The sequence below is a fragment of the Mustela nigripes genome, chromosome 1 (assembly GCF_022355385.1).
Source record: "Mustela nigripes isolate SB6536 chromosome 1, MUSNIG.SB6536, whole genome shotgun sequence".
NCBI classification, from domain to species: domain Eukaryota; kingdom Metazoa; phylum Chordata; class Mammalia; order Carnivora; family Mustelidae; genus Mustela; species Mustela nigripes.
This window is the reverse complement of record NC_081557.1, coordinates 147,031,130-147,045,041: the sequence shown is the minus strand read 5'-3', so window position 1 is coordinate 147,045,041 and position 13,912 is coordinate 147,031,130. Positions and strand designations below refer to the sequence as shown.

General features: G+C 42.0%; 1 protein-coding gene and 1 long non-coding RNA gene across 2 annotated transcripts in view; both read right to left on the bottom strand.

Annotated features, from left to right (window-relative positions):
• The window catches only part of LOC132013875 (uncharacterized), a 422,962-nt gene that overhangs the window by 132,537 nt on the left and 276,513 nt on the right, over window positions 1–13,912 (bottom strand). The window lies entirely within an intron of this gene.
• DCHS2 (dachsous cadherin-related 2) overlaps window positions 1–13,912 on the bottom strand; it is a 258,187-nt gene that overhangs the window by 12,516 nt on the left and 231,759 nt on the right. The window contains exons 15-16 of the mRNA XM_059394233.1: window positions 11,121–11,332; window positions 6,369–6,520 (exon numbers count right to left, since the gene is read on the bottom strand). Of these exons, the coding sequence (XP_059250216.1) occupies window positions 6,369–6,520; window positions 11,121–11,332 (364 nt within the window). The remainder of the gene's footprint in view (window positions 1–6,368; window positions 6,521–11,120; window positions 11,333–13,912) is intronic.

The window sequence follows — 13,912 nt, the reverse complement described above, 5'->3', positions numbered from 1 at the left end:
CCTAACTCAACTATATTCATATATGAACATATGAATATAGAATTACATGTTCTCTCTATATATAATATATATATGCTAAGTCAACTTAAAAAATTGAGAATCTCTAATACAGAGGAAAATGTACAATTCAGTTTCAAAATAAAAAGACAAGTAAACAGTTCCTCAATAGCTTGAGGAAGAGATGAAAAATTAGGAAGGCAGATCCACGAAGATTCTACGCTTCACTTCTGTGAGACCTGAAGTTTTCTATGATGGCTCCTTGGCAGTCTTTGTAAAACTATTGGTTGTAACCAGTCCAACTGGCTCCAAGTTTCAGAACAGCTGCCCTTATTAGTACATCAGCGGAGATTATAAATGAAATTGACCAGATTTAGAACTGGCCCATTCTAATTCAGACCATATTTCTCCTATTCGACCAACCACAAGAAACTTCTTTTATCACCTTAAACTTTAGAGGGGACCTTGACCAGTCAGTATCCTTTCTGATTGCCTTAATAAATACCAAAGGTGGAAGGGGGTTTTTCAAAACTTCCTCTCAACAATATCTGAAATGTCTACCCAGAATTACATGTTCTCTCTGAATTTCTAAGACAATCAAGATATCATCTAACATCAGAAACACCTATGAAGAGCTATGACTTCTGGCTAAAACTACACAGGTTTTATCTCTTCTTCCTCCTGAGATTCTACAGTAATGAGAGCAGAAGAATTTAAAATAAGGTATATGTACATAAGGCTAACAGAAAATGGGAGAAGATTTTGGTGGGTGGAGGTGGTGAGAAGTTTCAACAAATTTCTGGAAAATGCAAGCAGATTTGGGAATGGTCACAGATCAGTGGGTAACAGGAAACCACAGACTGAAATACATTTGGATAAGGATGAGTGGGGAACGGACTTGCCCCCACGTAACCAAAGACAGACATAAGACATGACAAGGGGTGGGGTGAGATATTGAACTAAAAATAGCCTGACAATTATTTTAAACTCAAAATACAGAACAATCAATTCCCTTTACCCACTGCTCTTCACTCCCGGGCAAAAGACTGTCTGATTTTAATCCTCAGAGTAATTAATATTGAGGATCTGTCCCTGGAGAAATGAAAGCCCCTCCCAAAGGAAAAAAAAAAAAAAAAGAACTCTCTATACTGCCATTTGTCTTTCGTTCTGCAGAGTAGTCAAATTCCTCTCTGGTCAACAGCTCTGAGAGCCCATCAGGGATTCTGATGACTTTGCTATCGCCTCACTCAGAACTGAGGATCGTTAGTTACTTACAGAAAGCCTCCAACATGAAAAAGAAGTGCAGATGGAGGACAAGGGGAGTTAGAGAGGAGAAGGGAGTTGGGGGAAATTAGAAGGGGAGGTGAACCATGAGAGACTATGCGCTCTGAAAAATAATCTGAGGGGTTTGAAGGGAGGGGGGATGGGAGGTTGGGGGAACCAGGTGGTGGGTATTAGAGAGGGCACGGATTGCATAGAGCACTGGGTGTGGTGCAAAAATAATGAATACTGTTATGCTGAAAATAAATAAAAAAATTATTCACTAAAAAAAATAAAAGTAGATAAAATTCAAAAAAAATTTTTAATTTAAAAAAAAAAAGTAGTTCAGGACCAACAAAGAAAAAAATAAATCTGAGAGAAACAGAGATCTTAAAACAATAAAAGAAAATATAAAAACACTTCTAATTAATGTCCTCAGAGAGCTATCAGAAGGCAATGCAGGCACGAAACAAAAATGAGATGCTATGGAAAAGCAGAAAGATTGAGAAAGAGCTTGTGGAAATACAAGATCTCCTCAGCTCCTTAAAAGAAGGAACACTTCTAGTGGATTCTAATCCAAACACACTTTGAAACCTTTTTCTTTTATGTAGTCCAACCTCTCCCTGTGGTTCCCACGACCATCTCTTCCAGGTTCTATTCCTTTTATTCCCTCAACATATTCCATTGGCTTCTATTTGCCCGGTTGATCCTCAAGTAGTGATAATCCTCCCAGTTCTCACCTTGTGGACTTTCCCTAAGTAATTCCATTTTATATATTTTCCCTGGATGAATCTGAAATCTAAATCTTGGATGAAGACCTCTTTCCTGGGCTCCAGATCAGTATTTTAACTGCCTAAGGAATGTCTGAACTTCTGTTCTCGCACTAGCCCTTGAAGCTCAAAATGCCCAGAAAAAAATCTCAATCCCAATCCCCATTCCAACAGCAATTCCAATTCCTGCCTTTCCTATGAAGAAATTTTCTGTATCTTTCCTTGTTGGATAAATCTGACTATTGACCAGGTTCCTATGGACTCCATACCTGAATCAATTAGTAACTATGTTCCCTCCTTCCATCCCCTACTGCTTCATCTTCATTAGCAGACCTTTCACAGCTTCATCTAGTTTAACTAATCTGTCTGACGCTGGTCCTCTGTTTAGCAATGCATCTGTTACTAGATGTCTTTTAAAAATAAATATCTTAACATGCACTCAATTGCTTCGACTTTTATATGGCTTACCAAATCAAGTGCAATTTCCATCCTATGGCATATGCCTGCGACCTATCAGCCTCTTTTTTTGTTGTTGTTGGTTTTTTTTTGTTTTGCAGATCATCATAAGTTTGCTTCCAGTTTTACTAAGGTATTACTGACATATACTACTGTGTAAGTTTAAGGTGTATAACAATGTTTGGACTTACATATATCGTGAAATTATCATCACAAGAAGTTGACATCTATCATTTCATACAGATACAAAGAGAGAAATGATTTTTTCTTGTGATGAAAGCTCTTAAAACTACTCTTTTTAAAAAAGATTTTATGTATTTATTTGAAATAGAGAGAGAGTGAGAGAGTGTATGAGCAGGGGAACAGAGGGAGAGGAAGAAGCAGACTTCCTGGTGAGCAGGGAGCCTGATGTGGGGCTCCATTCCAGGATTCTGGGGTCGTGACCCAACCCGAAGGCAGATGCCTAACACACTGAGCCACCCAGGTGCCCCTTAAAATTACTCTCTCACCAAATCTTAACTATACCACACTGCAGTGTTAATGATGTCTTCATGTTAGAGAATACATATCCAGCATTTATTTATCTTATAACTGAAACTTTGTATCTTTGGCCATATTCCTCCTATTCCTCCACAACCCCAGCCTCTTTTTCATTACCCCACACTCAGGTGCTTCTCAGGTGCACTGTGTCACTTGTTACTTCCAAATGCACCTTATAAATACTTTTGAGTATCCAGGACTTTCCTGCTTTGAGCCCAAAAGTTTTTTATTCTTTTCATGGAGAGTCAACAGAACGAGGCTACAATGCCAGCTCTGCTATTGATAAGTCATGTATTTTGGAAAAGATAATGAACATCTCAGGCAACTTTCTACCTTGTATACAGAACTGTTTCTCAGTATTTCTCTCATGGTCATAATGAGCTATCAGTAGAGAATCTGAGTTTAGCGTTGCTCCTGGCAACAAATACTCTTTGAACTTGAATATTTATGTTACAGAAATTGAATATTTAAAGCTCTAACTTAACTCTTACTTGTCTAAAGTTTTTCTTCCCTGTTTCATGTTTCATAAAGACACAGATAGGCCCTTGGCAGATACATTCACAATATACAACAGGAAGTCCTACTAGGACCACTCACATGGGCAAAAGTCCCATCACTTCTCCCATTTACTAGCTGTGTGTTCTTGGCAAACAGCTTTAGCCTCTGAACTTTAATTTCCTCTTTCTGTAAATCTTAATCTGTTATGAGAATTCAACATATAAAGCAGCTCTATAAATGGCAACTACTGTGATTATTAATATGCCGCCTGCCATGGGCTATAATGGCTCTTGTTTTTTGAATTCCCTAAACACAATAACACTTGCATGAGTCTCTACATCCCTGGACTCACACTTAGTAAACAGTTTTTAAAAATCAGAAATATCAGTCAGATAGAACTTAAGGCCTATTTTAGAGTTGGGTATCACCTCCCCACTGATTTTTCTTACATGTGGTTTTAAAATGTGGTCTAAAGATTATCGAATTTTTATTTCTAGTGTATTGACTATAATAAGAATTTAAAATATCTTTACCCCCCCTCATTTTATATTGTAAAACAGAGGGTTAGAATTGGGAATATTTTCTTCAATTGGACAAAATAGCAATCCTTCAAAAGTAAAGTTAAAAGCAGAATGATACCATTTCCCAAGCATCCCCAATGATGAAGGGGACTAGGAGACAATCATCCTGTATTTCCCACTGTTTGAAATATTAGGGAAGACACTAAAGAGAAGAGAAGCCACAAGGGAGTGGAGGAAGGGGAGACCGTGAATAGGCAGGAGGTTTAAAATATTTCCTTGTCTTGGTGCTGGTGGAGACTGTGTGTGTGTATGTGTGTGTGTGTGTGTGTGTGTGTGTGTATGTCTGTCTGTCTGTCTCGGTGTCTCTCTGTGGCAGTGTGTGTAGAGTTAAAATTCTCTCAGCTCCTGCTTCTCTTCCTCACGGGGAATTGGAGAGAGGCACTTTTAAATAGGGGGACCAATTCAGATGTTGGGAACACTGAAACAGTGACGCAAATAGGAAAAAGCTTAAAGGAGTCCGGTTTAATTGCTAATTAGGCTCCATTGAGTAAGAAGAACATTAGGACAGAAAGCCATTATAATCCGGAAGTGCTTAGTTCCTGGAAGCAGACCTCTGATAATCTCTGAATTTGTAGCCACTCCGGTGGGACTAGGCTGAGACTGACGTGCAGTCATCTACCAGAGAGAAAAAGGGCTTTCTGCTTAAGGTGGCTGAAGAAACAATGTAGCTGCAATTGGTTTTAACATGTTTAGGCAGCCGGTTTTAATATATTCATACAATAAGCATCATAGCCATTGATTACATTAAAATATTACCCCCAAAAATCCTACTCGTTAATACAGGGTAAGGTCTTAAACTTTTAAAATGCTTTTGAAGTCATATTTTGAAATATATTAAACAAAAAGAACGAAACGGAACACTTTGTAGAGCCGGGAAGGTTTTCAGAGGTTAATTAATCCAGTCCGCCCTCTCACAGATCCCACTGCAATTGACTCTCGCCACTCAGCCCCACGCATCTACTGCCCTTTCTTTATTAAACATGAAAGCAGTCTGGCCTGAGAGATCGCTGGCACTCAGGTCTCTTGTCTGTCTGCTTCTCCCCTATGTAGAAGCTCTGCTCTGTAGCTCATACAGTGGAAACAGGGTGAGTCCACATCAGAACACTGGGGCCTGAGCCTCTGTTGGGTCACTAAATGGATCTGGGTCCTGTGTCAGTTGTCTTAGCAGAGGAGGTGGGAATGCCTAACTCGGCTTCCTCAGAAGACGACCGGAAGTATTAAAAGAGCCTCTGAATGTGCAAGGCCTTTTGGAAGAACATATAAAAACAGGACACTAATATATGGAAATGCAAAATGAGAAAGCCAAGTCTCTGTCCTCAGATTCCCCTGCAACCACTTCTCTAGAGACAGACAAGGTGGAGTTGCTTAGGTTTTCTTTCTGAAGTCATCCCAGTGTATGGGTGGCCTTGACTCCAACAGGCCTGAAAAATAAACCCCGCAGTGCGTGGACCTTGTTGTTTCCCCACCTCACCCCTACAGTTAGGGTTCTCTCCTCAGGGGTCCTCACAGAGAAAACACGTTCTCTTGACAAAGGATGGTGGTAGTCGATGGAAGGCTGGGCCACCATGTTTGAGGTAATCCCCGCTCCCGGACATGTTTCGTTCCTTAGAGTCTTTTCCTCTTTCTTTTACAGACCGTGATACTGTAAATATATCTGTATGTATAGTCAGCTAGTGCTGACTTTTTAAAATAACTGGAAGACCTGCAACACCACTGTTCTCTGTCTTGTAGAATTCCACATAATTCTGGACACCTTAAACTCTAGACAAAAATATATTTAGTGTTAAATGTGTGCTTCAACAGATCATTCCTGTCAGGACACGGGAGTGCAATAAGGACCTGATGACAAGGTTGTACTTTCGTCCACAAAACTGAGTAAAGAATTAAAAAGAGAAATGTCACTCAGACTTCACTATTTTTAAAAACAAGAACAAACAATTGCAGAGTGGTCTGTTGTTCAGTAGGCATTTCGCAAATACTGTCCTTTTTTATGTCTCTCCTTTAGTACTTAATAGCATCAAAAAGTCATAAAAGCTAAGAACAACAGGGGCCCTTAATGTTCTGGTGTAGTCACCTTTTCCAAATAGCAAATACTTCCTAAGACTCCTTCAGTGTATGGGAAGAGTGACCATACGCTGGATCAAAGGGCAACACATTTTACAACAAAGCTTACACAGCAGAAAGGCTTGGCCAAAGCAATAGTTTATAACAATTTTGTCCGAAACAAGCAGAATACAGAGTGAATGGATCTGAATCTGGGACAGACCTGTAGGAGCTGGTGAGCTCGTAATCTAGAACTGTGTTTGCTGTGACCACACCACTCCGCGCGTCAATGTGGAACGCTTCCTCTTGGTTGCCGGAGACAATGGAGTACTCAGTCAGGCCGTTCATCCCACTGTCCAGGTCTGTAGCAAATACCTGTGAGGAAGCCGCTCTTCTGTTAGATAAGGACTGACTCTGTGAGATGGGTTAAGACTCTTTTTTAGACAAATGTATGATGAAAGAATCACGGATTTTGCCAAACACCCTTTAGAAACAATGACCAGAGGAATGGCAACAAATGACTGAGGCTTACATTTATAATATAGCAGGTAATAGGTGCACAAAGTGTTCTGCAGGCTCATTGAAAGGACTTCCAATTGGGGCGCCTGGGTGGCTAGTGGGTTATAGCCTCTGTATTCAGCTTAGGTCATGATCCCAGAGTCCTGGGATTGAGCCCCGCATCGGGCTCTGTGCACAGTGGGGAGCCTGCTTCCTTTCCTCTCTCTCTCTGCCTGCCTCTCTGCCTACTTGTGATCTCTCTGTCAAGTGAATAAATAAAATCTTTAAAAAAAAAAAAAGAAAGAAAGGACTTCCAATTAACTTTCTGTAGGCATCACGCATGTTTTGAACTATAGTTTTAAGCAAGAGGCAAAAATACAGACACACCTCAGAGATACTGCGGATTCACTGGCAGACCACCAAAATCAAACAAATATTGTAATAAAGCAAGTCGAATGAATTTTTTTTTTTGTTTCCCAGGGCATATAAAGGTTTTTACACTATACTGTCATCTATTTAAAGTATGCAACAGCATCCCTTTTATGTTAAAAAAAGAAAAAATACTTTAATTTTAAAATACTCGACTGCTAAAAAGTGCTAACCATCATCTGAGCTTTCAGTGAGTCATGACCTGAGGGTCTTGCCTTGATGTTGGTGGCTCCTGAAGACCATGGAGGTGGCAGCTGAAGGTTGGGTTGGCTGTGGCAATTTTTCAAAATAAGACAGCTGTGAAGTTTGCCACACTGATTGCCTGTTCCTTTCATGAACAATTTGTCTGCAGCGTGTGTTGCTGTTTGGTATCATTTTACCCACAGAAGAACTTCTTTCGAAATTGGAGCCAGTCCTCTCACACCCTGCTGCTGCTGCTTTATCAACTAAGTTTATGGAATATTCTAGATCCTTTGCTCTCATTTCAAAGATTTTTGCAGCATCTTCACCAGGTATAGATTCCATCTGAAGAAACCACTGACCACCAACACCATCACAAATAGAATAATAATGAAAAAGTGTGAATACTGTAGGAATTACAAACGGTGCCACAGATACAAAGTGAGCAAATGTTGTTGGAGCAATGGTGGCAATAGACTCGCTGGATGCATTCTCACCACAGATCTTTGATTTGTAAAAAAGAATGCAATATCTGTGAAACTCAATAACAGTACAATAAAATGAGGTACTGGACTTGAAAAAATTTTAATTTGCTTGAATAGATTTCCAACTGTATTTAGATTCATGCCAGTACCAGGAAAGAAAAGAAATCTCTGTATAGTGAATGATAGTCTTTAATTTGTTGTTTTTCCCTGCTTAAAGTATTGCCTATAAAACACACCGTATGTGGACTTTTTTTCATATCTTATTGAGAGTCTCATTTTAGAAGGATTTTTAATTAATGAAACAGCTTAGATTTAGCATTAACAAATTTAGACGCTGATGACTTATTTAGTAAATTATCAAAGTAGTGTTGAGAATGAGACAAACGTCTTGCATCACTCTCCATGGAGATGTATTATTTAGTCTGCATTACATTTTAATCCAAAATTAATTCTATTAGGGACACCTGGGTGGTTCAGTTGTTAAGCATCTGCCTTCAGCTCAGGTCATGATCCCAGGGTCCTGGGATCAAGTCCTGTATTGGGCTCCCTACTCTGTGGGAGTCCTGCTTCTCCTTCTCCCTCCCTCCCCCCTGCTTGTATTCTCTCCCTGTCAAATAGATAAATGAAATCTTTTTTAAAATTTTTATTTATTTATTTATTCATCAGAGAGAGAGAGATGACAAGTAGGCAGAGAGGCAGGCAGAGAGAGAGAGGAGGAAGCAGGCCCCTGCTGAGCAGAGAGCCTGATGAGGGGCTCAATCCCAGGACCCTGAGATCATGATGTGAGCCAAAGGCAGAGGCTTAACTCACTGAGCCACCCAGGTGTCCCAATAAATAAAATCTTTTATAAAATCTTTTAAAAAATTAATCCTATTTGTGGTTTCAAGATCTGGCTTAAGAATAAGTTAACTGATTAATTAAAAATATTTTTCTACTTATTTTTATCCTTTGTGGCCCTCAGCTTCGGCCTGACCTCACCTTCCCCTCATCTCTCTCCTGGATGACTGTACTGATGTCCTGATAGGTGTTTGCCTTGAACTCCCTCTGCTCTCAATCTATCCCTCATGTTGTTGCCAGATCTCAGGGGATCCTGAGTGGACCTCATCAGAAGGGCACACAAACCAGCTACTTAGTAAAGAAAGGCAGCAAGGCACAGTTCCTCTCAGGTCACTAGGGAAAGCTACTCATGTGCATCTGGGTAGAATAAAATCCATCATGTCCCCCAGGGCCATATGCTTCAAAGTGTTACTGAGAATAGGTCTCCCAAGAGGTGTAGACTGTCGGGGTTTTAGGGTGCCAGCAGCACATATCCACGATGGCTAACTTAACCAGGAAAGATGTATCAGAAAGATAGTGTCTGGGTGAAGGCCAGACCTGGGCCACCCAGGGGCAAAGTTTCTTTTGAGTTGTGACCACCAAGATGAGTTGGCTCTAATGCACTTCTGTGCTGGTGTCTTACCATTGAGTCTCAGATCCTGGGGAGAGAAAGCCTACAGGAGCCTGAGGCAGATGACATCTGCCAGGGGACAGAGGGCACATCACTACCTTGACTGACAATCTCAGCAAGAGTTCCACTGACAGAGGATGGGCAGTTCCTAAAAGAAGTTGGCGGGGTTATAATCAAAAGTGGGGACAACGGGCAGTGTGATGGCAAAAACAAGAACTACCATAAGTGCTAGAACTCCAGAACCTTCTCCATTCCTATTATCTGATGAGAACATGGGAAAATGGCAGTTCTGGTTTCCCAGAAAAAAAGTTAAATAATCTAAAAATGTGAAGAAATAAGTTCATTGTATCTGCCCCTGACACAGCCTTCTTGAAGTCTGACCTAATTTGAGGCACTGGTGGGCCAGGCTCCTGCCCATTTGTCGTACCTGGGTTTTAATGGTGTCTTCTGTGTCTTGCGTTCCACTGGGGGCATTGTAGCTCTATCCAGGTGGACATGAACGATGAAGAGGTACAACACACAAGGCCAGCATGCCGGGGTCCTCTGTCACAAAGCAGGCCCCACAGCGGCCCTGGAGGCCTGTCATCCCTCCCCCACCCTGCCCCTGCCTAAAGAGGTATCACTGCGCAGAGTGATACAGATGGGGCAAGTGAATGCCCTCCCCTTCTCAGTAGCAGCTGAAACCAAAATCAAGGCATAGCATTGCTGGAACAGACTGGTGATTAGGGGCTTGTCATAAAATCCAAGTCTGCAAAGACAGCAGAGGAAATCCTAGGTATCCTGGACTATGCGGGGGGCACAGAACCAAAACTCCAAGATGGCTGAGACTGTACAGGTCTAGTTGGCACCAACAGGGGGGAACTTGTGCATCTGGAACTGGGCTGAAGGTCAAAGGATGTGTCTCTCTAGAGGCAGGTGGAGGTAGCCGCACAGTAGAGCATTGTAGGGGGTCTCGTCCAGAAGGTATTCTAACATACCATCTGGCCCCCTGACCCCACTGGCCCAGACAGGAACTTGGGTAGTCATCAGGGACAGGATCACAGGGGTGGGTTAGAGAGGCCAGAGGGAATGTTCTGGTGTGCTGCTGAGTTGGGCAGGAAGGGGTTTTTATACGGATTTCCTGGGCAGATTCTCAAGAGGTTGCATGTTTCCTAATGCCCAGGTTCTTGAGGACAAAGCAGCAATTCAACTGTGAAGGGAAAGGTAGAACTGGGTTCCAGTCCCGAAGCAGGTAAGAGAGGCTATTAAGGGTGAGTGGGTCGTAGAACCTGAATAAAACTGCCTTAAAAACAGATCTTCTTTTTCCTGGCTTAGGCCTCTTTGCTGAGAAGGGATGGGGACCGGGAACAGTGGATCTATGTCTTTCACATGAAATATCTACACATTTTGAACCCAGGGAGCTCTTCCAAGGGTCCACGCTTCCATCCATGCTTGTCCCGCTGTAGCTCCATTGGGCTAGTGCCTGCTCGCCCTCAATATCCAAGTGTAAATACTGTTCTTCTGTGAAGTTTTATGCTTTTCCTCCAGGAAGAGTCTGTGTCTCCTCTTTTTTCCCTCATGTCATTAAATGGGCACTTCTATTTAACATGACTAATACGCATTTAAATTTTGTGCTTACTTTCCTGACTTCCCCTCTAAGTTGTACCTACAATAGGCTGAGCTGATTTTTGTGCCCCTGTGGATTCCCTGGTAGTGCTGGGCAGAGTCCCTAGAGAAAGCAGGTGGGCACCAATAGCACGGGATGAAGAGAGGAAGCGTGAACTCAGAAACTCCAGACTTCCTTTGAACAAAGGCTTCATCCAGTTCTCCAAACATTTACATGTCCTAGACACATTTAATTTACTTCCTAGAAAAACACTCTAGAAATTTGGATGCAGACTGATGATAATTCCCATACACTCACACATACACATACACAAAAATTCATTTCTGTTACCTGTATGATGTGAGCATCGTGGAGCTGGCCTTCAGACACGGACACTTTGTAAACGCTTTGCTCAAAGCAGGGGACGTTATCATTCACATCTTGTATCAAGACTGCTACTTTGCTATAGGCTCTGTGCCCCCTACTTTCTGCTAAGACGATGAGCCGTACTTCTTGTCTGACTTCAAAATCGAGAAACTTGGGTTGTTTCACAGTGAGTTCTCCTATTTTGATTCCGAGGGAGAAAAAAAAAAAAATTAGATAAAACGATGCTGTACTCATTGTTTAACAAGCTCCAAATCACTTTTCACTCCTACGCTCCCATGCTCACCTGTCCCTCAAAGTCTCCGGTTGGCTGGCCACCCTTCCCTCCCAACTGGGTTCATTAAGAGAAAAGTTGAGAATGTGGGGTATTTGCAAGGTTCCAGCATGTAGGAGGAAAGAAACTATAAAATAACCGGAATGTGGGAGCTGTCTCTGAAATCACCCTCCTCTCTCCATATTTAGTCCATCCCCATGTGTGCAAAGTCTACCTTTCAAACATCTCTTGATTCTGCCCTCCATCATTGCTGCTGCTGCCCTGCTCCGAGCCACTGGCTTTTCCCACCTTGTCCCCTGCATGGAGGGTCCCATGGCATCACTCTTCTGGTCTCCCTAGTCATCCAGTTCCCATTCTGAACTGAATCATAAAAATGGACACTTGTCACTGTCCTGCAGAAACCCTTTCCATGGCTTTCCACAGTGATTATGACGAAGTTCGGTGATTTTTAACCTCCATAGGTCCGATGTGCTTGGGCCTCTCCTGCCTCCGCACGTTGCTCTCTGCTGTGCTCAGAACACTCATGAATGTTCTATTTCTCAGAAGCTCATGTCAGAGTTGCCACGCATGCTTTTCTATCTGCCTGACAGGGTCCCTACTTCTGCGCCTCCTCAGGGATCTTTCCGGAGCAGTCAGCCCTTACTGTCACTATGGTCAGCCCACATCAGAGCCACAGAGCACCAGCATGTACTGTGCTCACCTGTTTCAGACTGGATCTTCCTCTTAAGTTAGAAGCTTACAAGGTGAGGATGGGTTCCTATCTCTTAAACCAACTTGCACATCCCCAGTGCCTAGCTCAGGGGCTGGCCTACAGAAGGCATCTGTTAATACATGTTACACCCTCATATACAAAGTATAAACAGGTTAGGGAAACTGACTGTTGGGGTTTATACCTTGCAAGAGTTTCTCCCCCAAATTAAGAAAATTCCTCTCCTGACTTAATTTCCTTCTCGACTTTCTCTTCTTTTTGTTCTCCCTTTTACTGACAAATTTCTTGCTGAATTTACTATTATTATTTTATTATGTATGTCACTCTCACTGTCAGAAATTCCATCAAATAGAGATTCACTGAATGAACACTGGTTGGGAGTTTGAGACACCTGAAATCAAGTAAAAATCCTAGCCCTGGCCCCTCAGTTTAGGTAAATTACTTGGCTCCGCCTCCAGGACAAATGTTACCTAGGGTAAGTCATTCAGGTTCTATGGAGCTGAGCCTCCTCTTCTGGAAAATGGTGATATTAATAATGACTTTGCAGGCTTGTGGGACAAGTACTCTAGTGCATATTTAGAGTGTTCCTCTGCGGGAACACGATATAGATTCCAGGGTCCTACCCATGTTTCTCAGCCCTTCCACCATCATGTATGCATTTAATATCTACAAAAGCTCTGCGTTTAGAAAGAAAACATTTTAACAGCCATGTTGTTAATCAAAGTTTGATCTTCCGGTGAAAGAACCTGTACTGTTTGTGGAAATATGGCCTGGAAGCTACAGTTCTTACTGTTCTATCTGAACCAGTTTCCTCAGACCACCATTCTGATCCAAGAAAATGTCAGGCTCGTGTGTACTCACCTGGATGTTAATGGGAATCATGCACTGCCTTAGTGTTCTAATTTCAGTACTGAGAGTTTTGGGGAGATTTTTATAGCTTCTCTTCTGTTATTAAGAAAAACTAAATGTATTCTATATAAGGAACTAATTATACTGCAACATGTAAAATTTCCATAAGCTCACTTTCACTTATTGTCATCAGTTATCAATCCAGAAACCCAGGTTATTTTTACGGGCCACAGTCTGAAGTGACTGACACCCCTGGAAGAAAATTTAGCATAGATACGACCACTGGTAGCCGGAAAAATCTTTGAGATGCATTTTGATGAACTGGTACTGAAACAAGCTGGTCTCCAGAAACCTCTGTGAAACAGGGACTAAGCCAGCACCCTCAAATGGCAGAGGAGCCCCAGCCTGAGGTAGGTCCAAGCTCTCTTCCAGCATTCTGTCTCCACCAACCAGAGTGCTCCGCTTGCTATCATGTTCTGTTACTACTAGCCAAAGAAGAACAACCTAGAAACACAACTGTAAATTGCCAGTGTCACTTAGTAGAAAGTGTGCCAATTACAGTGCAGATCAAAGTGGATTTTTTAATAAAAGTCTTGTGTTTAGGCTTTGATAATTGGAATTCTGCACTTGGAATGGCTCTGCAGTTTTAATGCTTTCCTTGTTTGGCTTTTATTTTTGGCATAATAATTGGCATATGCTGAGAAAGTTGTGTAAGTAGGAAAGACAATAAGCCGTCTGTGAGATGACTCAAGGTTGGCACACCGACCAGACCCACATTCGCCAGGGGTAATCTACGCATGTTTTTTTCTCAGCGATATCAAGGATTTACTGTCACCGGTGAGTGCAAGAACTACTGGGCTCTCTGTCTGGGCAGATGTCCACGTTTTCCTTCCAGGACAAGCCTCGTGGGCACCGACTTCATTATCG